This window comes from Apteryx mantelli, chromosome 8 (assembly GCF_036417845.1).
Source record: "Apteryx mantelli isolate bAptMan1 chromosome 8, bAptMan1.hap1, whole genome shotgun sequence".
NCBI classification, from domain to species: domain Eukaryota; kingdom Metazoa; phylum Chordata; class Aves; order Apterygiformes; family Apterygidae; genus Apteryx; species Apteryx mantelli.
Window position 1 is genome coordinate 18,149,584 of NC_089985.1, and position 27,041 is coordinate 18,176,624.

The window sequence follows — 27,041 nt, forward strand, 5'->3', positions numbered from 1 at the left end:
AAACACTTTTTTGCAACTCAGAAAATGAATGCACTATCAGTTGGAAACATGTAAGTAAAAGAAAACATAAGTAATCTAATATCCATGATATTATGACATTTCTCTCAGATTTTACATACAAACTAACATCAATACATCATTTGTTTAAATGTTAAACAGTTGTACGTTTACACTTGAATAATGTTTAGATTTCTCTTAGAAAGTTAGCAGTATTGCAGAAACAAATCCAATTTAGAATTCATTTGATCCACTCCAACGTGTTTTTTTTTTTAATATGTAACAAACAGTAGAACAGTGAACTCTGCTTGAATGCATTTTTTTTTTAATTACCAAGCTACTGCAAAGACTCAACTGCTTCCCCTCTTTTGTTCTCCTTTTAACTCCCCTTCCCCCCCCCCCAAAAAAAAGATTTTATGCCTGAAATACTGAAAGTGACATGGAAGCTGGTATAATACCACCAATCACAGGTAACTCATTTCATAAAATGGAGGAACTATGTAGACAGCCATAAGGAAGCTTATAGGGAATAAAGCTGCTCTTTTTGAAAAGCTTTAGTAATAAGCCATGTAGGTACTTAAATATAAAGTGTACTTCAGTGCACAAAACTGACAGCATTTTCTCAGAAGTTATTTATTGAAATTAGAACTGCTTAGTACTTCCATGATTAACTTTCTACCTTACCCACCACCATCTGAAACCCCTCCTTCTGATCTTTTAGGCATGTAAAATATTACATTTCATGATTTTTCATAAGATGTCATACATTTAAAAAGTTTTCAGTGAATCATTTTATAGAAAGTGTTACAGTTAGAGCCATTGCACTTGTGTGAAATAATTTTACTATACACTTATATTTACAAACTTTCTTCTGAAGCCTCCACCTAAGAACCTAGGCCCTTTTTATTTCAGCCATTTTTTTAAGAAATAAACTTTCCAGTTATATAAAGCTTTCACAGTTCTCAAAAAAATTAACAGAGTATATATACAATCATGGTAACAAATCTTAGCATAGTTTGTTAGGGGTGAACATGCCCTTTTCCAAAAGCACAGTGTTACAGTGTAACACTGCCTATACGAAATACAACCTAAAAACCAAAAGTGTTGATTTTTTCTTCTCTCTGCCTTCTACTTCCCAAAAAAGCAGCAAATTTAAGTTATAAAATGACACTTCATTAGTCAAAACCATGTAGTGTCCCAGTACAGTATTTGGAAAAGTCAGTTCCATAAGAATATGTACATACTGTTTGTCTTTTCCGAATATATTATAAACATCACCATTTCTATTCATCCTTAATGCAGACCATATCCTTTGGCTTACTAAGACTCTTTACATCATCCAGTAGTCTTTTAGGTGTCAAAAGATGAGTAGAACCTGTGAGTAGAACAATTTCAGACATACTGTTAATACTTATGATTTGCAGACATTCCCTCTTAAGAATCAAAAGTTACATGCCAGTGATTTTTATTGTACCTGGAAAATGGAAAAGTATAACAGTTCAAAATGTTTTGAGAGGTTTGAAAGTTGGAAGTGTCATGAGCAGGTAGCTAATGTCCCTCTTCCACCCACTGGGGACATCTGGAAAAAGAAAAGTTTTTCTCCCCTACACAGCATGAAATGAAGGCTTTCAATATTCTGGAAGCAGAGGAGAGGGGAGAAAATGAGATAGGAGAAGAAAAGAGGGAATGGCAAAGACCAAAGATTAGAGGTCTTAGCTTGGTCACAAGTCTCAAGTCCCTGCTCTGCCTTGTTTGAGGCACAGGCTTGAACTTGGGCTGCTCTCCTTCTATGCAGTTGTCCTAGCTTGTAAGAAATCTGCCCATTCTGTGAAAAGGCAAGTTAATGACAGGCTGTATGCTAGAATCATGAAACCACCGGGATTAAAGTTCATCACAAGTAATACATTTCCATAGGAGCATCAGTTTCAGAACTGGCTTTTACTGATTAACATTTCTTTGAAAAATTTGCAACAAATTCCAAATCCAGAGCTGCAAAGAAAATCCTTAGGATTCTTCAGGCATGCACAATTATTACCTCTCCTGTTCTCACAGGGAGTCATTTTAACTTCTGCCTAGAAGGGTCACCCTTAAGTCATAAGGGAAATGCTCACTCTTGAAGATTAGGACAGTCTTGGAGCTTGAACTTTAGCAGTGTCACTTAATCTGAATGGACTAATATTCCTCAAATTCTGAATTGGTAATAGGGGAAGTTTTTCACCTTCCTCTAAGCAGCGTGGAAGTTTCTTCCGTCCAAAAAAAAAAAAAAAAAAAAGGTTTACAAGCAAACTACAGGAATCATCTCTAAAGAAAACTGAGGTTAGTGCCAGATACTACAACAAAAGAACAACCTACACTGAGCACGGTTTTGTCAACCAGTCTCAGACAAAGAAACAATCTAGTCAAACTACATTGCTGTTGTCCTGTCTCTCCATTACAACTCAGATAAGCTATATGTAGGATCAGTGTTAAACCTACCTCAACAAAACAAAAACCCCCTCCCCACACACACACACATCCCCCACCATTTCTAGGTATCAGAATCAAAATTGTTGTTGCTATAAAAAAAAGTTGTTTTTTATTGTTTTTTTTTTTTTTAAGTGATGCTACACAGATTTAATCATTTCTGACACTCAAGACTCAATTTAGTTGCCAAAAGACAGGCACCTCAAGCAATTTAGGATGCTTTAGATGACCCCAGCACCTGGACTCCAGCAGTCTCTGAAGATGGATACAGATCTCTGGTTCTGTACCTCTGAGTTCTGTTTTGATGTATCATACACCAAAATGTGTCTCAAGTGTGCTATGTTTTAGCACTTAAATTTAACCATCATAACAGGAAATGATTATTTGGAGCACAGCAGCTGCTGGAACAGAGGCTGACTCTCTCTGAAGTATTAGCTGAGAAATTACTATTCCATCTAGTAATTCTGCATTTATAAGCTTACTGCTGAGTCTTAAGAAAATTAGAGAGAGATCACTACAGTTTTCAAGGCAAAAGTTATTAATCATGCTGTTTGCTGTGCAAGTCTGAAGAAATAACAACAAGAATGAGAAGATGTTGCAAAGTGGATTGAGGTACACTGAAAAAGCCCCATCATTTATTGGGGGGGGGGGGGGGGGGGGGGAGAAATGCACCTCTCCCCTTCCTCCCACGAAAAGTAATTTTTGCACTAACCTGTCGGCTTTCCTACTCCTTCCAAAAGTAACCAGAGCAGTAAGTTCAACTGTAGGTAAAGCTCATGCAGATAAAGTTTGTGAGTAGACAGTGTAATGCGAAGTAATGTAGGTCCATTTAATCCTTTTCTCTATACATCAGAGAATACTTTAATAATACATTTTTCTGACTTAATCCATGATGATTGTTCTGAAATTTTCAGCATAACTGTCTTTACTGTCCTTAATTTCTTGTTGCAAAAACAAACATCAAGCAATCTAGAGAAAAGCATCTTTTCAGTTTAAGTGAACTGCATAGTTTAAACACACACACAAAAAATGTGTTGACTATAGTATTAATTTGCTGAACTAACCGGGGAATGTAAGAAAAACACCCTTATATTTTCCAGAAACCCATCTTTAGACTACATACTGTGTTTTCAAGTAAGTCGCTACAACACCCCCCTTTTCCCAAGACCAGCTTACCAATGATAACTTCACAAGACTTGTAGACTTGAGAAACTTCATAAGCACTGCGCATCTCAGAGTATGTAATGCCTCCAACCACAAATATAATCAGTCTTGCACTACTTTTTCGCTCATCTTGGTAACTAGCTTTGGGTTTCTGGCGAGCACTGTAAAATGTTTCATAAGATGACATGTTGTAACAATTTCTGTCATGCATTTCACTGATCATAATCTCAGTCAAAAAAATTAGAGAACTTGCTAGTTAAAAGAATTATAAAGAAAACAAGTAGCACATCACACAAACTATTGAGTTATCCCAAGGGGTAAAATAAATACAAAACAAGAACCTTGTTGCACAGACAGCTCACCACAAAGGACTCCTACGGAGTAGCTTAATTCTGCACGCCACCAATTCAAGTGACATTTTTCCTAAAAGAGGTTTGTATGAGTCAGATGATCACTGTGTCTTAGCTTTTTCAGTCCCCTAACATGAACAGAATCTCTAAGAAGTATTTGACTTTTATCAAATAGGATTCAGGTAACTAGGAACAAAGATAAAGGCCTTAATATTTGCTATCTCTAACATATATCTAGTCATTTTTTCTCTAGCATATATAGTAACTGCAGATTCAGATTAAACCACCTACAGTCCTGAACTCTTTGCTAGGGCGCCTAAAAAAAATCCCAAATTTTGCATGCCTACAACACAAAGCCCTGCTTACAATGTACACTGACTTGCCCTGGTGCTTCCTTGCATTGATTATTGTAACATATAGCCAGGAACGTAACTGCCCACCAACAGGTTTGTTTGTTTTTAGCACTGGAAGTAACAGAACTGAAGGCTGTGCATCTTTAGCACTGATTGTCTTCTGTTTAGTAAGGTACAAACTCCAATTCAAGCATCCTCCACATTTAGGATATATAGAACACTTCCCTCCCCATGAATTCTAGCATCTGATTAGCGTAGTGAGCGTATATTACAGTCTTTCTGCAATAGAAATGTTTTTTTTGTCTACTTTCAGCTGTGTCATCATTAACACTACAAAAAGCAGTAACCCTCTGTCAGCTTGGCAGACACTGGCCATGAGGTCCAACAGCTAATGGGGTTAAGAAGAGGGAAGGAGAAGACAGTACATTTTCATAAGCTTAAGAAAAAAAAAGTTACCTGTCAGTGCTATTCAGTAAATCTACAGGTACAAAGAACGTACAATTTCACATTCATTAGCAGAGAATTCATTTTACGATCTCTAACATTTCTGGACTTCTCTAAACCATTCCTTGATATCAGAGGTCAAGTTTCTAACAGGACCATATTCACTAAGTAATGAGAGAACCTACAGAAGTTGAACCTAACTTACTGAACTCATCCTCAAAAATGAGGACCACTACCACATTAAAAAAAAAAATATATATATATATATATAAATATATATAAAATGTATATCTTTTTGCTTAAGTTATAGTACATTGTAACCCATTCCTAAAACTGCTTTACACTAAAAAGCTCAATGGTTTAAACTTCTTTTTTTGGAAACATGGAAATGTTATTTCTAACTCTGAAGCCAGAGGGAGATACCCTGAACACAAGTGATCAACAGCTAACTAGAATTATTAAACTAACAGCCAAGTTCAGTATGCTTTAGGTGAACTGAAATACTTCTTACACCTTAATGTTACCTTATATAAATTATTTCACCACTCAGTACACACACTTTAATAAGGTTTTAGAATGTATAGGAGAAAAATACTGAGAAAAGGTAAATTATTTTTCAAGGAATTAAACAGTTTACCTTACTGCTCCTGACCCATTCCAGGTAGGAGGACACTGGGAACAATAAGGCCATTCTTTTGAATCTAGTTTGTTTTCTATAGCATCCTGAAGGGCAAAACAAAGATTGACTTTAAACAGTCGTGTAGACCTAAAAATCCATCAAGCCTTAATTCCCAGTAAGGATGACCAACTGGAATTTAAAGCCAGAATAAGTAATTTCTTGGAAAAAAAACTTATAGCAAGTAGCTTCCCAAAAAACAATGTTCCTATGTAGCAAAACACTAGACCACATAATGCTAAACATTTCTATGAGGCTTTCCTACATCCTAAGGAATTGAAGACACATGTGCTTTCTTTCTAAGAATAATACTGATTTAATTGTTCAAATTTCACCAGTAGTTTTTCGTCTATAACTAACCTAACCTACTTCATTTCTCCATAGGACTATGTAAGAGAAGTCAGGGTCCCCTTAAGACTCCCTCAGTCAATTAAAGACACCAAGAACCTACAAATGACTGCACAGGGTCAGACTAAAGATCCAGTAGCCCACTACTGTCTGACATCAGTCACTAAATGTTGCTTAGGAAGAGGTTTAAGAACAGAGTAACTATACTTCTGCTGAGTAAAACTTTCCAGCTTCTTCCCATCTACAGTTTATATGTGTTTAACATTTGAATTACAGAGACCTATTAGAGCTATATAAAAAAAAGAAAAAAAAAACAACACACAACACCACCACCACAGGACAGGCAGTTCAAGCTTCTTGCTTTCACTTCAGTTTGCACAACTTTAAAACAACTTCCAGTAAGGTGCATCACTAGGCAGTCCAACTTTCCTATATTACAAACAGACTAAAAGCAATACTTTGATTGAAGAGAACTATTTAATAAAAGTAACTCAAGTATTAAGGAATTTCAAAAGATCTAATACAATATATTTCTACATTGTACCCACAAATTAACTAGTTCCTCAAATTTACCTCCATAATGTCTTTCATAACAGGTGTCCACCTAGAAAGTTGAAAAGTTTCTTCTGAAGAACGATCTCTTCTGGGCTGTTTATGTTGCTGAGAAGCAGACTGAGGAGATTTGAAAAACAGAGCTGTATTAAACAATATACATGTTTTTTGTAACTGGTTTCCAGTTTGGGGGGAGGGGGAGGGAAAACAGTAGGAAACCATAAAGAAATACTTAATCATACTAAGGTATGATCATCTGTAGAATTCAAGATACAGCAGAAGTAATCATTTCAGAGACAAGGAACTGAAGAAGTTGGCACTTTCCAAAAGCAAATAGCTCAAGCCAGTATCTGATGGATTTTAAAGGAAGCATTATAGCTATATTACTTTGAAAATTATTCATGTTAATTGTTTAATGGATTTAACATTTAGATACATCATAAAAACAAGAATTCCTAGTAATTTCCTGTTTCCAAAAATAAGATCCAGATAATACTGCTAAGAGTTACTGAAAGAGCTGTAGACAAGTACTTGGATGGTAGGAAAGTCTTTAAATAAATAAATAAATAAATCAGTATTTCTTACTGAAGAAAGAACAGGAACGCCAAGGTACTCCCAATTTCTTATCATGTCACTATCGCTTTCTATTTGTACATTCTGGATCAGCTTGTCCAAGTTCTCCTGGGTAGTTCCTTTGAAACAGTAATAATTCGGTTACCATGTGACTCTGTCAATAAAACTAGCTCTTTATCTTTCATATTCTGCACTGTTACTATTTAGTAACAGTGGATTTTTTAGGATTTTTGGATTTTAGTAGGTTTTTTTAATTGGCCACTTTCTACTCCTTTAAGTTTAGCATAATACCTTATTTGAGTTAAAAAAAAAAATAATGGCCCATTTTTGAGAACTTAACCTAATATTGTTATTCATTCCTTAGGCCCAAATTCTATCTTTTATTTCCTCCTCCATTAGTACAAATTCTTCCATATTGACTTCATTTTCAGGTTGCAAAGGATATGGAGTCCCTTTTATCAGCTTTGGTACTGTGTGAAAAAGAGAAAATTAAAGCTGTTGCATGCATCCTGAGTACAGGGATGATGCTAGAACAGGATACAGATCTTTTATCTCTTTACCAATAGTAGCTTTAATACCAATCTGAGAAGAGAAGCCATAGAAGCTGGACAGTATTTCTTTTAAACTTTGCTATCAACTCTAATTCGGTGCTTGAGTTCACTGAAAATACTGGGCTCTATCCTAAAACTTGAATTTAAATCCATAGAACTGAGAAAAACATGGTGGTTTATCATACCATTTGTGCTAAAGATATACAGGAGAATAGCTCTAATTTTATCATAATTGTCATGATTTTTGTTGAGCAGAACTGGAAGGAGTACTCTCATCGAGTCTTTCACTTTCTGACCTTCTGCATCAGTTCCAAGAGCCAAGTCCTAAATTAAAAGCAAAGGGAATGGTTTTAGTGAGCAATCATTAAAAGAGTATTGGTTTGTGTTCCAAAATGTGTTTTTGTGAAACAGTAAGTTTAAGTAAAGAATCAAGTTGCATAAATTTAAACTCACTACCAAAAGCCTTCAACATAATTGTTTCAATAGTGACAGAATTATAATAACGCTATAACACTTTTAAACATTTAGAACAGTGTGATACATTTTGCACTGGAAGTTAGAAAAGTTCCTAGAAAGTAGTTCTGCCAAACAGATTGAGTTTCTCATTAATAAGACTATCAAAAATGCACCCTACCTGCATAACAGGGATCTTGCCAACAGCTTAAATACAAGCAACTACAGCACATGAACTTCAACAACAGTTGTCTTTCATTTCATCTCTTACAGTCTCAATCCAGACTTCTACAATAAAAACAAGCTTCTCAAAAGAAAAAAAAAATCTATACCCCCAAAATGTTTCAAAATATTAATTCAAAAATATTCTCATCTCCTTTCAAGTTTCCTAGAATTCATATGAATTTATAGTTTTTACTTGAGATTAGTAGTACATCTCTACTGCCCCTCCTAACAGGTGCTTTTCCCAGACATTCTAGAAGGGCTTCCCTCTGAAGAGCACAGCAAGGCAACTTCAGAGGCGATTTGAAAGACAAAAACACAAAGATGATCTTTATACAAATCAGCTGAATTCAAAGGCAAAAAACAGAACTCAAACACCTCATTTATTTCCAGTAGTACTATCTCAAAGTGACAGACACCTAGTTTTGTTAGTTAAAAATGTATCTATTCCTGCAAACAAAGTCAAATTTGTAGTATTTTTTTTCTCAACATACCTGTTCAGTTTTGCAAAGCCTTTCCACATTAGGTTTGAACTTGCTCATGCAATCTTCTGCTATGTTAAGGTGAACAACTTGCTAGAACACAAAAATCACATGGTGAATAAGCTTGCTTATTATTTCTGTATGTCGCAACACGAGTACAAAGCAATCATTTTTACCAGTTAAAAAAAAATTTTTTTCAATCCTTCTACTATCCTTCAGTGCCATCGTGCATTTTCTGTGTTTCACCACTCAAAGATTAGCATTCGGGGGGTAGGAGGAAGGAAGTGAATTTCAAGTCTAGCAGTAAGAACATTTTAGAACTTTACACCACTTGAAATAGATCTTGCAAATAGAAAGAATTGGCTTGGCTTGTACAAAGGTACCAGCTTAATGATAAAGCAGTGAAAAATGACTGGCTTCCAGCTGATATCAGTCAGGAATACCAAAACATTTGTGAGTTAAAACAGGGAAGCCTCAAAATAATAATAATAATAATAATAATCGACCATTTTTGTATCTATAATGCTTAAAGTGCACCAAATATTCAAAGACTTAAGCATTTTATACCTACTAAAATGAAACACCTAGAAACAAATGTGCTTCTTGCTACAGTAGGTAAACATATTCATTTGGAGAAAAGTTATACAGCATGCTCAACAGGGAAGTGATAGAATAAATCTAGACTTCAACAACACCCAGCACAAAGTTATAGCATAGAGATGATTTACAGCTAAGTAGTATTTACAAAACAGTCCTTACCCTAGTAATCTGTTTACGGAAGTGCGGCATCTTTTTCATTAACTGGGCCAGACCTGATAGTGATAACTGTGAAGGAATGATACAAGTTGAAAAAAAATTTTTTTTTCCTCTTCATATTCAACATCTTCATTTCCTTTCCTTTTGGAGCCTGACATTTTCCAAACATTATCATTCAGATAAACTTCAGCTGCTGTAGTAGGTCCATGAACCACACAGATCTGACCCACTACAAACACAGTTAAGTTATTAGGAAAAATAACACTACATTACTTTAAATAACTTACTTTTCCCTCTGTTGCTTTTTTTTTTGATGAAACTTCTTTCAGAAGTTTTGGTATTTCCCTGCACAAAAAGAAACAAAGGAAAGTAATCAAATGCAACAGCATCACAATTCTTAAATCTTTTCTTAAGAAGAACTGAGCAGCAAGAGGCTCTTAATGGAAGCAAAAGCTTCAGAGAGCTTTCATCTTCAGAAGAAAGCAAGTTTTTTGACAAAATAAACTGAAGTTAAATATTCTGTTTATTTAATATTTGCACAATGTCAACTGAGGCAATAACTTGCTACTATTTTTCACAAAATAATCGCTGGATTTAGAAGACGTGAAAATATTTCCTAAACAATATCTCTAACTAAATTTTCCACAAGCAAATTTGCATCTCTAAATACTGTATTTTTGAAAATGTTTTCTTGCTGGCATTGGTTATTCAACAGGATGTAGCCTATACAAACCACCCTCAATATTGTATATATTCCTACTTTCTCAATAGTTGGTCAAACACATCCCCTCTCACAGAAACTTTCATAATTTGCATTTTCTTAATACTTTTTAATTTATTCACACACTCTATCACATCTGCAATATGTTTGTGTCGAATCTTCACCCAGAGCTCATCATCTTCCTCCAGAATTGCCTCCTTTTCCTTCCCAGCAGGTCCATCTGTCTTGTATCTTCAAAAAAGAAAATTCAGATTGAAAATTTTTTTTCTTTCTAGTAACTAGTTAGAGAGTAGTAATTGTTACATAGTAATGGTATTACCATGTATGTTTGCCACCATACATAGTAATACCAGTAACGTACACAGGCTTTCACTTATAAATCAAGTATTGCCTGACAGACAAAATAATTTACATATTAAGGATTATACATTATACAGTCTACATTTTTGAATATACAGGAAGAAAAAAAAAAGATCTTTAGAATTATATTATTATAGCTTTGAGAGATTCTTTTAAACCAATAGTAACCAGAATTTTAATCATACATTCCCATGCAACTCCTTTGCTCTTCAGCTTCTAATGTAAATTTCTCTTTGGCTTCAAATGCAGGTTGTGCGCAAAGCAATACGCATTGAGATTGCAAAGTGCAACTTTCTGTCTACTATAAAGCATTCTGTAACTCAGAAGGAAAATAAAGTCCCCCTTCACCCACAGAAAAGACTAAGACAAATTACTTCACAAATACAAGTAACATGCTTCACAGAATTACAGGCCAGCTATTACTCTTCTGCAAACAGAAATAAAACTATATAGCATAACAACAATCATAGTACGTTACTATCACAATTACAGGAACTCACAGATAGTGTATGCAGCCAGAATGCAGAAAGATATAAGAAAAAAATTACAAGATTAATTTTGAAAGTCAGATCACTGCTCTACTTACAAAACATACTCTGCTACATTTTCGGAGCCAGCAAATTTCAGATTCATGGAATTCTACATATTACATTAGCACACTCAGGTCACTAGTTCTGACAAAGAACAAAGGCATTCCTTTTTGTTTAACTGAATAATGAGGCAATTAAGCCTCATGGTATCATTTGCTGCAGTGGGTTATCAGAAAGCAAACTTTTACCAAAATCTTTGCTGTCAGAACAATCCAACAACAAAAGTACATCACTCTGATCCAAATGTGGTAACGTTTATGTGATGCATATAAACTGATTATGTTTTACCTAAACATATTTTTGGGACAGAAACATGTGTAACTTTAAACAACTGCACAAATCAGATGAGTGGAGCTATAAAAGTGAGCATTCCTGAGAAACAGTTTTGAGCTTTTCCTCCAAGATGATACTTATATTACTAGCCATCTTGTTTGCCTTGTAAGCCAAGAAGGTTGAGAACATGAAAAGGAAAAAGTTGAGAATCTGAACATGCACTAGCAAGGTTTTGCTTCAAGTATAGTACAAAATACTTTGCTTTAAAAAAAAAAAAAAAAGTCAGATTTACTTAAGCAGAAATCAAGAAACTGCAACTTGTCAGAATCAAGCTTAGTAAAAACGCTAACTGGATCCTACCTACTCTCAACTAAATGAGGAAGTTAAGAGAAAGAAAACTATAAAAACCAAGAGGAAAGACTAAAATAACTGAAGCCACCCCTATATAATATGAGCACTTAAAAAAATACCTTTGGTGCAGGTCACCTTAAATATTCCATAGCTTTTATAATCAAATAAGAATAAAGTGTTTATATTAAAGAGAAAAAAAAAAACTTGCTTATAAGTATCATTTTCAATTGGTAGCAGATCATACGCCATTGCCTGGAAAGTGAGCTCATGAAGTACAGTCGATACTGGGTCAAAGCCACGATCAATTATTATTAGTTGAGAGTGGGTTTTAGCCTAAAAAACATCAGATAAATGGAAAGTTAAGTTGCACAGTACACAGTTAATACGTACTAAATCTGTAGTAAATTATAGTACTCCACATTTTTTTAAAAAACCTATCATCTTGCTTAAGGAATTTTCCTAACTGAAAAAATGTTTATCAAGAAAAGCAGGAATAACATTTTGTTTAAACACTAATCAGAACACAATGCTTCTAAAGTCATTTTAGGGGAACACTGTTAGGCCTGTTGCAATGCGCTCACTAACACCACTTCATCAACAAAACAAAGATTAGAAAATAATACAAAAAAGTGCTTAAGGCCATCCATTACCCGTTCTTAAATATGTACAATGTTTGTATTTCAGAGTGCACTACCTACACTGTACTGAAGTACAGAATGAATTCTGCACTATGATCTGCAAACACTCAGCTGAAGTTTCATTTTAAGGTTTAGTAGAGTAGTGGTAACTTCAGCTACATTAATTTCTTTAGAAGAGTGGAATGTTACTGACTCAGAACAGTTTACCCCAGACTTCTGCTTGGGGAGAATAAATCCCTTAATGGAAGTCATTTCAGTTCTGCAGTGAAGTCCCTTTTACACATAGCCAAAAGAAAGGTGATATTAAAGTAGAAGTTACACACTTTTCTTCAGGTCTGCATCATGCTCTACATTAGTAAAGTGCCCGTTTTCCAAGTACAGATTAGTTTGCTCAATATCTCCCATAGGATTTATATTTGTTTTAATACAGATATTCTGTACCAGTTACTACCTCTTCCAAGTTACTTTTATACACAAAAACAGCTGAAGGTCAACTAGCAACCTTTGTTTAATAATAAATAAAACCTGGTTTTGCAGAACCTGTTGTCAAAATATACTCAAAAAAATTTACACTAACAAAAACTAAGCAAACACTAGAATTCAAGTTCTACCTTTATTTGGCTTTTCTCATCAGTTTTATAGTAGTTTTCAAGACCTTTTTCAACAAGCTGTGCAAGTTTGCTGGCATTATCCAATGGTTTGCTGAGGGAAAAAAGGAAACATGCAAAAAAAAAAAACCACTTTAATTTCTTAATCACAAGCTAAAATACTGCCTTTAAAACTCCCTAAATTGATCCTCTTGTTGCACAAGCAGTTTCTGAACTCCATTCTAAGTATTTCCAATATATTTTCACTCTTAAATAAATTATGATTCCACTCTTCAAATACTTCAGGTGTTTCAGACAGTAGGAACAGCTTCAGCCAAAAGACGGACATCCTGGGCCACGTGCCAGCTAATGAAAGTCTCACTCAGAGGTGGGAGAAACGCACTTAAACCTAGGACCACCATCTAGTCAAGAGCCCTTTTTCATAAGGCTACTGTTTAAGAAGCCCACCATTGCCACCACCTACTCTACCAATGGTCATACTTAGAGGACAGCCACAGCCATTAGGACTTACATTTTAGGCAAAGCCCAATCTCACAAGTGCACATCACCTTTAACAATATCCACAACCCTCAAGATTTTCAGATAAGGATGTGCAAAGAAACACTTCATGCACAAACACAGATGAGCCTGTGGCCTAATCAGGGCAGTGCCCATAGCAGATCTATTAATGGGAGACACCTCAGAATATAACCAGAAGAAAAGCCTCACAAACACTGCATGTGAAGCACTGTTTATGGATACACACAAATAGATAACCTCCTGCTTTGCCTACAGGTTGCAGTTTCATATCATCCTATTATTTAAAACTGTGGATTAAAAATAATCCACAATAAAAGAAACAATTCTACAGCCTCAAGCTATTACCAAACAATATAGGAAGTCCTATAAATCCTAAAAATGAAGATAACTACACTAATACAAAACTATTTTTGTCCCACCTTTTATATCGTACTCCTGGATTCTCTTCTAAAGTGGCACATAATGTAACAATTTGTTCAGCCATAACTTCCATTACAGAATCCTTATCCTTCATCTTTTCCAAAGTTGGACTATAACAGCGGTAGAAGGCATCTGGGACATTGAGAGTAAATACCTATGTAAAGCACAACCAAGAAAAAAATGCCTTAGATTATACATTTCTAAAATATCTTGTGCAAGACAAATTGTTAATATTTTAAAACTGCATACTGTAATAAAAAATTATACATTAAAACATGCAACTTTGCTATTGTTGCCCACTTTTTTTTAAACCTTTCTCTATCCTGAGCTCATCTGTTTCATGTTCTCATTCTCCTTTTCTCTGTTACTCTCCTCCATTTTCTCTTCTCCTCCACAGAAATTACTATATATTTCAAATTGTTTACTCTCTGTATAGATGGATCAACCGTTTACTCTCTGTATAGATGGATCAACCTCAGACAGAACTAAATACCTCCAATTTCTGGTACAAAACCACACAATGCAATGCCAGTATAATTATAGACAGTATCAAGCTAGATCTGTTTAAAATATAATTTGACATACTGTATGTGCTTGTTAAATGAAGACTTGACCTCCAAGACTTTGAACTCTTAAACGTATTAAGTCTCGATAAAAAGATGTCTAATATTACAGAGAAGAACTTTTTCTCCAGTTTAATAAATAGAATGTAAATGTGAAAACATCCTGCCATCAGTAAATAGCTTTTCTCCAGCTTAAGATGGACTCTGTAACTACACAGCCAGAGAAGCATTTTCCATCCAGATAAAGATGCTAGTTTCTTTAGAGCAAATAACTGCTTGGACTTTGACCAGAGTTCAGTCTGATTATTTACCCTTATCAGCTCAAAAAGTAGGTCTGAGGAACTTAAATCTGGGGGACACGCTCTGTTCCTTCACTAAGGTCTCAAAATGTTCTCACAATCCAAAATACTGAAGACAGAAAATTAAACTAGAAACAAGAAAAGACTAAGTACTGCTTACTTTCAACATCAGAAAAGTAGTCCCAATTGCTGTTCTCCAGATAAAACCTCCAGAAAATGAGGATAAAGTTTTTATATGCTTTATTTGGAAAAGGAAGCTACAGAACTTTTTGTTAAGAGCAATTTCAGCAGAATGCCCTGAAACAGTTTGAGACAAAGCTTGGGAAAGTCAATACCACAAAAACAAACAAACAAAAAACTAATTCTTCTCTTATTGCTTCTCAATCTAAATAATAAAAACTTTATGATAAAAAGGAGCAAGTCCTCAAACTAGGAAGCTGCATCACAATAGATCATGGAGAACAGTGACCTCTCCTATATTCACCTACCACTTAATACACATAATAGTGGTAGCACTTGACATGTTCATAAGGTTTAAAAAACACAGGGGGGAAAAAAGCTCACATGGAAAAAATGAAACAATCATTCACAGTTAGCTCTGCAACTCCCAAGAGTGGACACGGCTTTGGGGCTTCACTGTACTAGCAAGTATCATTGTGCATGACGTATCTGATAAAGCGCACAAGCAAGCTGATGATCTCTCAACACAATACCCCTCACTCTTTGGTGGTTTTCTCAATAAAAAACTTGCCAAGTTGTTTTTGTTGCTGTCTGGGTGGTTTGTTTTTTGTTTACTCTCTCCTTCAGCTCCCTTAAACTACTTGCTCTCCATTTAATTTTCACTGACTAGTTAGCTCTGGAATTCTATTTATTCCTATGCACCAAGCTACCTAGCTTGTCAAAATAACAATACTTCTGTATAAGCAATAACAAACTTCACTGCTTACTGAAGACAAGCATCTCTAACCTCTCTGCTAAGAAAGGTTCTGCCCAGTAACTGACTCCAAGCTTTGCAAAGAGGTCAAAGATTTACTGTTGGTATTTGAGTACTTGTTTTTGTCTGAAAAATACTGGCAAGCACTGAAAATACACCAAAGTGGTAATAGGCCTCACAGACAATTTATCAGGGAAAAAACAAATAAACAAGAAACCCTGCCTTTTTAAATTGTTTTCTAGCAAGTTAACACCACATGGAAATAGAACTCCAAGCTATTTTCTGCAGTCAAGACACAGAATGAATCTTACCTGAGACTCATAGGGGAAGAAGGAAATGCTGATTTCCTTGCATCTCCTGATTGCCTTTGAGCAGGAAGACTTCATTTTATTGAAAAGATTGTCAGGACAAGCTAGGAGAAAAAAGATTCTAAGCTATAATCATTTGTCTGTACCCCAACTATTACTTAACTTACAAACTTACAGCACAGAAATCTCTTACATAAAACTTTTGTTTTCCAAAAGTGAGCTTTCAGAATTATTTGTGTTTGTCCTTTCAATATAGGACTCCTCTGTAGCTTGAGATTCTGATCTCATACCCCTTATGAGATGTATCCCACTTTTCCACATCATCCAATTCTCCTTTACTTTCAGGACATAAAAAGGATTTTAAATTAAGAGCCAATTAACAGTAACATAAAACAAGTTGCCAAACCTTCCCAAAGTGAAAGAGAAGGCATAACCAATAAGCTGAGTTTGAGACCTCTTTTAAAGAGAAACATCCCTGGTTATTTTTTTTTCTTAGCTTTTTTCAAGTGACATTGTAGAATACTTAAGAGATCTGCAGCGACAAAGGATACTGATTTTGCAAATAATGGCAAAGCAAAGACTTATATTTTCTTTTCATACAGGAGAGAGAAAACACTTCCCAAGCTACAAAAAGATTAAAGAAAATATCATCTATAGATCAAAAATCAAAACGGAGCAAAATGTAGAACTTCAGTTATAGATCTCTCAGAAATATGTTCCACTACACTTAAAGGCTATATTGGATCCCACTCTAGAAACTGAATTCAAGAAACATTTGAATGATATGAATATCACATAGACCTGGAAGTGACAGTCAAAGCTGTTTCTCTGCCCCCCCTCTCAAGAAAAAAAGGTTTTGACAAACAGGAAGCTTGCACACTTGCAACAAGGGAACATACAGCAAGATTGCAATGTTTTCAGGAGTACCAAGAACAGCTGCATAACATCAAATGAAACAAGAAACTGAGAGCTTCCAATACTGATTTGACAACTGCTTTAAGAGAGTACAATTGCTTGAGGAAGCAACATAAAGATTATATTTTGAAGTGTAACAAGAAAAAAAACAGCTGGAAACAATGGAAATTGGTGAAAAAAGGAGATTCTGAAAATCTAGAAGTGATTCGAGTTTACACTAGAGCTAAAACATTACCAAGCAAGTTCCAATCAGTTCTGAAAAATTTATCAGAAGTAGACTCACAAGGGTGGCTTCAGGCACACTAAGACTAGTCTTCCCAAAATGCCCCAGGGGAGGAAGGAGATTTCTTCCAATGTGCCTTAAGCAGTTTGGAAATGCAAGCCTAACAATGGAAATCCATCAAAACCCTTATGTGAAGGAAACACTATCAAAATTTTCCCCTTCCTTTTATTCTTCAAGTTGCTAGATGTGTAAACAGTATCTTATCACAATAAACCACAAGTCAAAAAGCAAAATATGGTTTGGATTTGGGGTAACAAAAGCCTAACTGAAGAACTGCACTTGAGAAGGGGGATTGCTTGTTTTGTTGTTGCTTTTTTTGTTTGGAAGGTTGGTTTTTTGTTTTTTGTTTTTAATAACTTTGAACTAACAAATCGACTCCTGAATAGGGGATGTGCACCATACACAGAGGGCCCCCCCCCAAAAAAAAAAAAAAACCAAAAAACCCCAGTACTGCCACAACTCAGTCTCTGCTTTCAGTGACAAGGATTTTTCTTTTTTTCTTTTCATGCCACTTGAGTCATGCTGACTGACAGCAGAGGAACACGCAGTCAAATTAACCCCTATTTACACTAATTGTCTCTCCTTCGCAATTTATATCATTCATGCAAGAGCTATGCAGGCACCATACTCTTTCTTATTCTAGGTAATGAGAAAAAGGCTTGATCACGAGTCTGAAGTAACTACATGAAATAACTGATTACAAAACATTTTTCTTGCAGAAATGCAAGTTGCATTTATATTTTTGCATAAAATTTTGTTTACATGAGATACATAGTTTTACTTGAATTACCTTCCTCTGTACTCTCTGACACATGAAATAACCGGGATATTTTTAAAACAAAACTAGACTACCTAAATTAAAAGCTGAGGTAGGGGAAGATCACCATTGTTCTGTAAATGTGAAAGAACTGATCATTGTCACACAGCACGATGAGAAATTTCTGGTACATAAGCAACCCTACAATATGGTTAATGACTTAAGTCTCAAAACCCTCTGTGAAGAACAAAACATTCACGCACTTAATTCTAAGAAGCAAGACAAGAAGATTACTTATTTACATATACAGAGGCATCAAACCGCAACACAAAGACTTACTTACAGTCAGTGAAGTAGACATACGCTGCTTTGTATCTGCGAGATGATTTACTGATGAAGTCATCAATAAGTCCATCTACAGACTTAAAGAGGAGAAAAATATTGAATTATTTTGCCTTTCCTAATGCACCAGCCAAGCTTCTCTTCTAACCCCCCAACCCACATTTTAGTTACCCAACCCAGCTCAGGAATACTGCAAATCAACATATAAAAAAACCCCCACTGAAATAGAAAACGTATAAATCCAGACCAAGAATAATAAACATTTGCAGAAGGTCAATAATACACCTATGCCAAGATCGCTATAGGACGCAAAGCGGAATGCTTGCATCATTTTCTCCCCACAAAAGTGCCGAGATTTGTTCTGTCAAGAATTATTAGGAAGTAGCAGTAACCTCTTTTACTAGAGCCATTACTTTGAATGGCACCTTCTAGGGAAGTAAGGTTAAAAAACAAAAAAAACCTCACCAAAACACCCCACCACACATCAAGGGAAAAAAAGAAAAAGAACAAGCACATGTTGATCTTCTATTTTATGATGTATTGCATCACTTCTTTCATAAAGTTTATCACTATATAAGCAACGAAACAGTACCTCCATTGATCAAGAAGTACATGCCGGCAACACATTACAGCGATACTGCACTGCCTTTTGGCATATAGAAAAATAAGTATCACGCAGAAGAGTGTTACACAATGCAAAAATTAAATACTGCATAGTAGTAGGGAGTACATAGATATTTAAAAATCAGACTTTTTTTTCAGTCTGAAGGATTTTCCTGCACTTTCTTAAAAATACTAACCTTTTTGGTTGGAGTTATGAAATAAATTGCTTTCATGTGTGGGACAGGCTCACGGTTTTTATATATGTTCTCCACAACTACAAAATAAGAAATATTACATTTTGATATTAAGAGCTTTGCATATCTGCAAGGAAAGCACCATACATATTTTAGCATACAGATGACAGAAATAAAATAATGCCAATCAAGACATCTATAAAATTAATGGCCAGGACCTATCTTCTGCCTAGACAGCCTTGATGTTTTTAATTATTATTCTAAATACAGACAAGTTATGATATGTCTTCTTGAACCTCCAGTCTCAGGTCGACTACATTTTAGGTCCAAATTTTCCTAGCTATTCTACACAAACAGAGTTTTGCCCTGCAAAAAGTGGTAGGGCAGCCAATGATGCTCAAAACACGGGGCCCAGTATGCAAAATATTACAAGAGAACTACTGCCTTGGCAAGAATGTTCTTCTTGCAGCATGTTGAAGGAGAGGGGGAATGAAACTATTCAGGGCAACAGTTTGGCCTCTAGCCACCTCTGTTCTTTGTTTGGCCATTTCCTGTACGCTTATTCTGTTTCAACATAATTGTACGCGCAAATTATACATTTTCAACAAATCAACAGTTTCACTCAACTCTGTTTCTCTCTTTATTAAAGTCATTACACAAGCATTTTGGGGGTCTCCGCTGCAGGACACTAGACTGATAATTCAGTGGAATTCACATTGCTCAGTAATTTTGAGGGGGAGGAACAAAGATGACAAATAGAAAATATCAGCCATTTGGATGTGGATAGACTGGTTCTCTTCAATATTGTGTTCACTAAAAATGAAAGGTTCCATACCGACAAACAGAATACATGCTCACTGAAAGTTTCTCACAGAGGATAAGAAGTACTTATTATGATTAAATACATATTCTAAAAATGAAAAATATGTATAGCTGTGCTATTACTCTTCCAAAAGAATCATATTACACTGAATATGTGAAAGGATTAAAAAACCCCCACAACACTGTAAAACAGAACAGTATTGAAGCAAAATAACTTCATAGTTTCAGGTTATAAATTCAGGATCTAATCATGCAACCTCTTAAGCAATCTTGCTACTTATGTGAAAAACAACTAATTCTAAATATGCCCCCTTATAGAAATATTTATAAAAATCTAAAACTAAAGCTAATTAAGAACTAGATTATTTACATTTCACATACTCATTTCAATTTCAAAAATAAGTTTGACAGGATGATATACTAAACATTACAGAAAAAGCTGATCATAAAATAAACTTCAGAAAAGTGTTTGATGGTAAGAAAAACATCTGTTTTTTTGAAATTGTACAGAAGGGATAAAGAAAAAAACATAAAATTTACTGGAGGAAAGATATTTATAAAATACACATAGAAAAATGGAGTCTTCTTCAGGCATACTAAGTAACTGAGTTCTATCACAAAGCCATCTGTTTTTCACTTTCCACAGTGGCCAACATTAAATATCTCAAGCAACATGAGAGAAACTCCAGCAGATGAGAGAAGAAATATCCATTAGAAACTGCTCCCAAACTGTTTGAGAAAGTGACAATGTGATTACTGTTTACACAGCTTATGCTTTTATTCTAGCTAAAGTAATCACCAATATAATTAATTTTAAGCTTTTTTTTTTTTAAATGGACAGCTCTGGTTTTGCAAAGAGGCTGAAGTATTTCTACACAACTTAAAACTCCAGTTTAAATTCTTGACTCTGCCTCACATCCCCTTGTCTGCAAACATGCCTCGTTAGTTTGCCTATTACTGTCTCCCCTGTTTTTCTTCTGTCTTCAGTACTTAAGTTTCTATATCCTTGTCTCCTAATTCTACTCTTCAGGAGCACAAATGCATTCAAAACAGCAGATATTACTGATTTACAGAACAGATTAGGAAAAAAATGCAGAGGGCAATTTGCCTTTTCTTGTATGCTTTACTGAACTTTGCTGAGCTACTGTTTTCATTTAACTTCAACTGACACACAACATCCTTGAGAAATTCACTCTGTGACAGATAATATCCTCAATTTGCAACTTCCTGGACACTACCAACAAAGCTTACAGCAATCTTAAGTGATAAGACAGAAAAATATTTCATAGCTTTTAGGCAGAGAAATTTTTGATTTCAAAAACTTTCATTACATTTTCATTCAAAAAAATTACATCTGGCTAATTATCATATAAATCAGAAAGTCTGCCAGTCTAATACCACATGTTTACTTGTCTTCATCAACCAAATTAAGAAAACTTCTTGCAAGCCTACCAATTTCACTCTTTCCCCTTTTCTTTTCAGGATATTGTCATTTGTTTATATATTAAAAAAAAAAAAGTTATGCTTACCTGTGATACCCTCTGCCAGCAAATCAGTCATTTTACAGCATAGCGACAGTAATTTAGTAGTGTAATCATCTAACACAATTATCTAAATATAAAAATCAAATCAAGAAATATTTAGATAAAATAATCAGTTATAGCAAAAGCATGTCATTTCCTTAACAACTTGCCATGAAAATTTGAAGCTGAAACCCACTTTATCACTCTCTTTCTCTCACTTGCATCTAGCAACTTTACAGCAGGAGGTTAATCCCAGTTAGCATCAGAAGACAGCTCCCTGCATACAGAATTTCAAGAGAGAGAGTCTACCTCAAGTAGGTAGCTTGTCCCCACTATTCCTACTAGAAGTTATTTCAAAAATTTCACTTCAAGAGATATTTTTGAATTCCTGCCTACATTTATCCCATGGCCTGCTTAAATTTATTGTTCTTATCCCAAAACTGTTTTACAGCTTAGGCAGCTCTTCTCACCCCCCACTTCTGACATATTTTTAGGAAGTGATCATTTCTCTCAGCTGGTAGAGCCTGCTTCATTCAGACTCACCAAGTGAAAAGGCTCTCAGCTTTCCTGATCATCTCTGACATATCTTCTCTTCTGTTTTAATAGCTCTTGAGCATGAGCACTTAGAGTCAAATGCAAAATTCCCATGGTACTTTGTACAGCAGCATAAGTACTTTCTCATCTCTGCAGTTCATGAGAGCTCAACAAGAATTATCAGTTTTTTGGGTTTTTTTTTTAAGTCCTAACAAAGTAATGGAGATTATTCTAGTTCAAAGAGGAGAAAAATATGATAACAGATTTCAAATACAAAGTCAGCTGAAAAAAGGAAAGTTTGTTCTCTTTTCCTCCTGGTTGAAGAGGATCAATAGCAAGTGATTTATATTGCAACAAGAGACACTCAAATTAGACAAACTTTCCTAACAAGGAAAATAGATGACTGGATGAGAAGACCTTCCTCAGGGCCATTCCAGCCGTACTTTTATATTATTTTCACTACTGTTGACATATCACTGAGAACAGACATGTTATGACAGGCAACGCTCTAGGCTAATGTCGCCAGCAAGCATCACGTTGTTGAATCCTGCTCTACATATATCCCACAGCAGTATAATTTTATACTGACCACTTCTGGAACTAAAGCAGCAGCAATTCTAAGTTCTAGAGAAATGAATGAGATGCGAGTCATTCAAAAAAAATTAAGATAAATAGAAATATATTTTCTATTTTTGCCACCAAAATTATTTTTTTAATGATTAAGACAACTAACCATTTGTTCTTTCTATGCTAACCCTTAGATATTTTTTCATGATGTATTATAGAGAGATAAAAGTGAGTGAACAGAACTAAAAGTCCCATTATTTGGGAAAGTAAACAAAATTTTAAGTGAAAACCAGTCATTAACCACCCCTTACTTGATATTTATATACTCAGTGATACAGACCAGCTGTTTCAGTGATTCCAGAACTCTTACAAAAAAAATGAAATATAACGAAGCTGTACCTTCCATTCTTCTTCTTTCTTGCAGTCATCAAATATTGATGATTTTAGCTCTGTAAGAAGAAACAGAGATCGATAACTTACCAATTAGAGGAAATAAAGTGCTGCTAAAAAACAGGAAGTTACCCATTTAGACTGTTTGTTTACAGAGAACTGAATATGGAGGATACAAACCTGAGATGTATTATTTAAGAAAAGGCAGTTAGACCAACACATTCACAAATACTTAGACATATTTTAAAAATATGTGAACTTCAAAGGTCTTTGTTATTTTTCTAGGATTCCAGAAGAAACCCAAGAAAATACCAATTCTTTCAGAAAAGAAAATTTATCTTAAATTAGACAGGTGTTATCTTTTCCTGCTATGACCACTCTGGGAGAAGTGACAATTAATAAGCTTGTACAGGATTCAGCAGTAACAGACTGTATCTAGTTATGACCCATAGCTTCTAGGTATCACCAGAACTGGTAAATGCAGCTTTCAGGAGTAGGACCATCAATCAAATGCATATTTGATAAAAATAGCAATGTATATAAATTAAAGTCAAAAAATTTTGGAAACCGATAGACTAATGCTTTACAACCATAAGAATAAAGAGGTCTGACTATCCTGTTCTCTTTTTCCAAGAGGGCAGAACTTCAGACGCAGCTGATGACTATTCCTCCCCCTGCCAAATGGAAACCTGACAGTAATAGAAACAGCAGTCTAAAATATAAACTAGCAAGTTCAGCACACATCGTTCTGTGATTACTACCAAGTGAAAGAACCACAAGAAGTTTCAGGATAGTCAGTGCACATACAAGAAGTACACCTATTTCTTCAGTATTTGTAAATATTAACATATCCAGTTATGTCCAAGTCCCTTTGGCATGACACCATCACAAGATCATCTATCTCTACCCCCAACTTCCAGTGTCTCAGAAGACAGTAGTTTATTCTAGCTGAGCAATCTCTCTGCTCATCCAGCTTTCATTTCATTTAATTTCCACCAACTATAACACAGAATAGCGTGCAGTGCTCTCAAGAAATCATACTTCGTTTCTCATGATTAGATTTCACAAAAGTGTCCTACATCGATTCTTTTACACTAACACAAGCAGCATTTTTATGAAAGCAGAATGAGTACTTTATTCTTTAGCTTTCCGACATGCTCTCAACTTATTTTTTGCAGTATTGATATTCATCATAGCAACTTAAAAGCTTTACATTCTTCTTTATCTAAAAACTGATGAAAAACAGTGGTCTACAAGTTATTTAAGTAAAAAGTGCATGTTCCAAGAGGAATGCAACTTGGTATATTTAGTCCATGCCGTTATGAACAGAACACAAAGTTAGTTCTCCTAAAATTTCTTCTGCTTATACAACCCCTGAATTCCATTGTAATTCCTCAAAATTGTCCCCTGTGTTGCTTCCAATTCAACATCTTTCCTGTTATATACGGCCAGTTTTCTACAAGTTCCAGGTATACTTAGTCTGATGTATGGACTCCTATGACTCCTTTGGATATATTCTCTACGATAAAATTTCACAGTATTTTTTCCTCTCTAGCTGCTGCCAAAATGCATTGGTTGTTAATACTTGAATCCAGTATGCAGTGCAGGCATTATACAAAACTGGTTTTCTCTCAGTTTTTTACCTCATATTTATTGTTTACATTCTTCTAGGTCTGTACGTAAGGTTTAAGACCAAATGAATTTAACTTCATGAAAGCTTATTGATCTTATTTTCTGAGAACATTGTTATCAGTGACTTAGTCTTCAGCATTACATAGAAAATTCTTTCTAATAAATTGAATTCCTGAAAGCCTTGTCTAAAATGCTCAAATACAATACTTTACTTGCCCCAAAACTAACCCCAAACATATAAATGCATAATCCAGTCGTACCTTGAACTCTATTTCCTTAATCAAAAATAAACATCAGCTTTCTCATGCCCATCAAGAAAAGGAATTTTATTCCAAGTTATCGGTACCCCCGACGAACCCTGTCCCATTGATATTCCAACTACTATTTATTTTTTCCTCATCCTGTAAAAACTTTACCAAACTAATTGGCCTACTTGTCCAAAGCAATTACATTGGCTTACAGGTTTTCAAAATCATCCCTTTTGTCTCTTGTAAGCATTTTAAACACAATAAAAACAATCATAAGCACAGATACGAATAGTGCTCTTTTCTTGTCTGTGCGGTCGTTTACTTAGTTCTTTTTACAAGTTTCATATGGACTATACATCCTAACCACTTTTTCTACATCTGGCTTCTCCAAATATGTTCCAATTAGTTTAAGGCATTTTTCTTCTTTTACTTAATGGAATTGGGAAGTAAAAGAACCATACACAATTCTGACAACATCAGAGAGCTAAATCCCTGTGTGATTGGAAAAAAAGAAAAAAAAAACCACTGGCAAAGAAAATGACACATTTATAACATACTTCCTTAGGAAAGTACTAAAACAGTAACTTTCACTACATGCAAATATTTTGGAAAAGTCTAAGGTACAGAAATGCTGACGCATAAAAAGTGAATAAAATGTTTAATATAGATATGTATGTCTAGGCTAGAAACTTATTATTATGCAACTTTAAAATTTGTTCTAGACTTGTAACAAAAACTTTAAGACAGTGTTTCCTGTGGAAATAACCTTATTTTACAGAACCACAAGCACAGATGCAACAATATCTGGTTTGTTTTATAACTTTACCCACAGAAACTAACGCCTCCTAAATAAAGCTAGTGTTCATTTTTTAATAAGTCTGAAAAACTTAATTGACAATACAAGTTTTGGTGAAGGTAACCATTTCACCAACTTCCGCTTTGATTAAGTCTAGAAATATACCTTACACCAAGGATTATTAACATGGAAAGAAGGCCTTTAACAGCCACGCAGGCACACACGGCCCCATACAGAGTACAGGCACAAATCTCTTTTCCGCCCGGTCTCAGAACAGCACAAGACGCGCAGTGCGAACCGGCTGTCACGCGAAACATCAGGACCTTATTAACCGACCCAGGGCTGCCAGGCAAACCGGCCTTGAGCAGGCTGAGGCGTTATAAAGCTACAGTTCTGGCCTTCGCGACGCCACAGAACTGGTTAAAGTCTAGAACTTAGTTGATCAGTTCTCAGCGCCGCTGTGGCAGCCCTGGAAGGCCAGCCCTGCTGCCTAACCGCGTACGCCTTTCGGAAGAAGCTTCGTTTTTCAAGGTCTGTAAGATAAACGCGAGGTTCCCGCGGCCCCCCCGGCCCTGCGGCCCTCCCCGGCAGCGCCCGCCGAGCCGCGCCCGCCCGCAGGAACCGGGCCGCCCGCGAAGCGCAGGGCCCGCCCGGCCGCGGAGCGAGGCAAAGCGCCCCCGCGCCGCCCCGGCCCCGGCCCCGGCTCCGGCTCCGGCCCCGGCCCCGGCCCCAGAGCCGCCTCCAGCCACGCCGCCGGCTCCGTCCCCGAGGCGGCCCCGCGGCCCAGCCCCCCACGGGCAGCGCTCCCGGCTGGCCCGAGCCGCCGCCTGCCGCAGACCCTCGGCTGCGGGCGGGCAGCGGGGGCGCGGAGCGGGGGGCCTCCGCCGCACTCACTCTGCCACACCAGGCGCTTCAGCCCCCGCTCCGCCGCCGCCGCCGCCGTAGCCCCCGCCGGCGCCATCTTGCCGCGCGCCCCGCCTCGCTTCGCCTCGCCCCGCCGCTGCGCAGCTCCCCGCTGCCTCGCCCCGCCCCGCCCCGCCCTCTTCAGGGGCGCGGCCGGAGGGCAGCGGGCCGGGCGGCGGCAGCGGGCAGCAGCGGGCCGGGCGGGTGCTCTCGCCCCGCGGGCCCCACTAGCGGGTGTCGGGTGCTACAGCGAGCGTCACGGAGCACACTGTGCTCATACGCGGTTAGGCAAAAAAGGGCTTGTAGGGCCTGGAAATTCCAGTGTTGCATTGCGGGGGACAACAGGCGCGTTAGAGGCGCAGCAAGTGTTGAACCGCGAGGGCCCGCAGGGATGCGGAGCCTCTCGCCCGGGCGAGGGCCGCGCTGCTGAGCGGTACGGAGCCGCCGCCCGCACACACGCAGGCCGCCGAGGGCAGCCGGCAGGACCCGGCCGGTGTGAGGCGCCGCGGAAACCTCTACAGCTGCCTGCACAACACAAAACGTGAGGGAAATCACTCAAAGCGG

General features: G+C 36.7%; 1 protein-coding gene across 3 annotated transcripts; it reads right to left on the bottom strand.

Annotated features, from left to right (window-relative positions):
• Positions 1–614: 614 nt before the first annotated feature.
• On the bottom strand, positions 615–26,543 carry STXBP3 (syntaxin binding protein 3). 3 transcript variants are annotated; one of them, XM_067300809.1, is made up of 19 exons: positions 26,469–26,543; positions 22,908–22,957; positions 21,414–21,495; positions 19,066–19,142; positions 18,267–18,345; positions 15,972–16,072; positions 13,864–14,018; positions 12,929–13,019; positions 11,888–12,012; positions 10,232–10,336; positions 9,672–9,729; positions 9,388–9,453; positions 8,641–8,721; positions 7,657–7,795; positions 6,933–7,039; positions 6,369–6,467; positions 5,409–5,494; positions 3,637–3,785; positions 615–1,372 (listed from the first exon to the last, which is right to left on the bottom strand). In XM_067300809.1, the coding sequence occupies exons 1-19, from the start codon at positions 26,533–26,535 to the stop codon at positions 1,281–1,283; spliced, it is 1,809 nt and encodes a 602-aa protein (XP_067156910.1). In that variant the 5' UTR covers positions 26,536–26,543; the 3' UTR covers positions 615–1,280. The 3 variants fall into 3 exon arrangements, with proteins under 3 accessions (XP_067156910.1, XP_013816735.1, XP_067156911.1); XM_013961281.1 differs by lacking the exons at positions 22,908–22,957; positions 26,469–26,543 and adding an exon at positions 22,849–22,864; XM_067300810.1 differs by lacking the exons at positions 615–1,372; positions 5,409–5,494 and having other exon boundaries at positions 3,675–3,785.
• Positions 26,544–27,041: the final 498 nt, after the last annotated feature.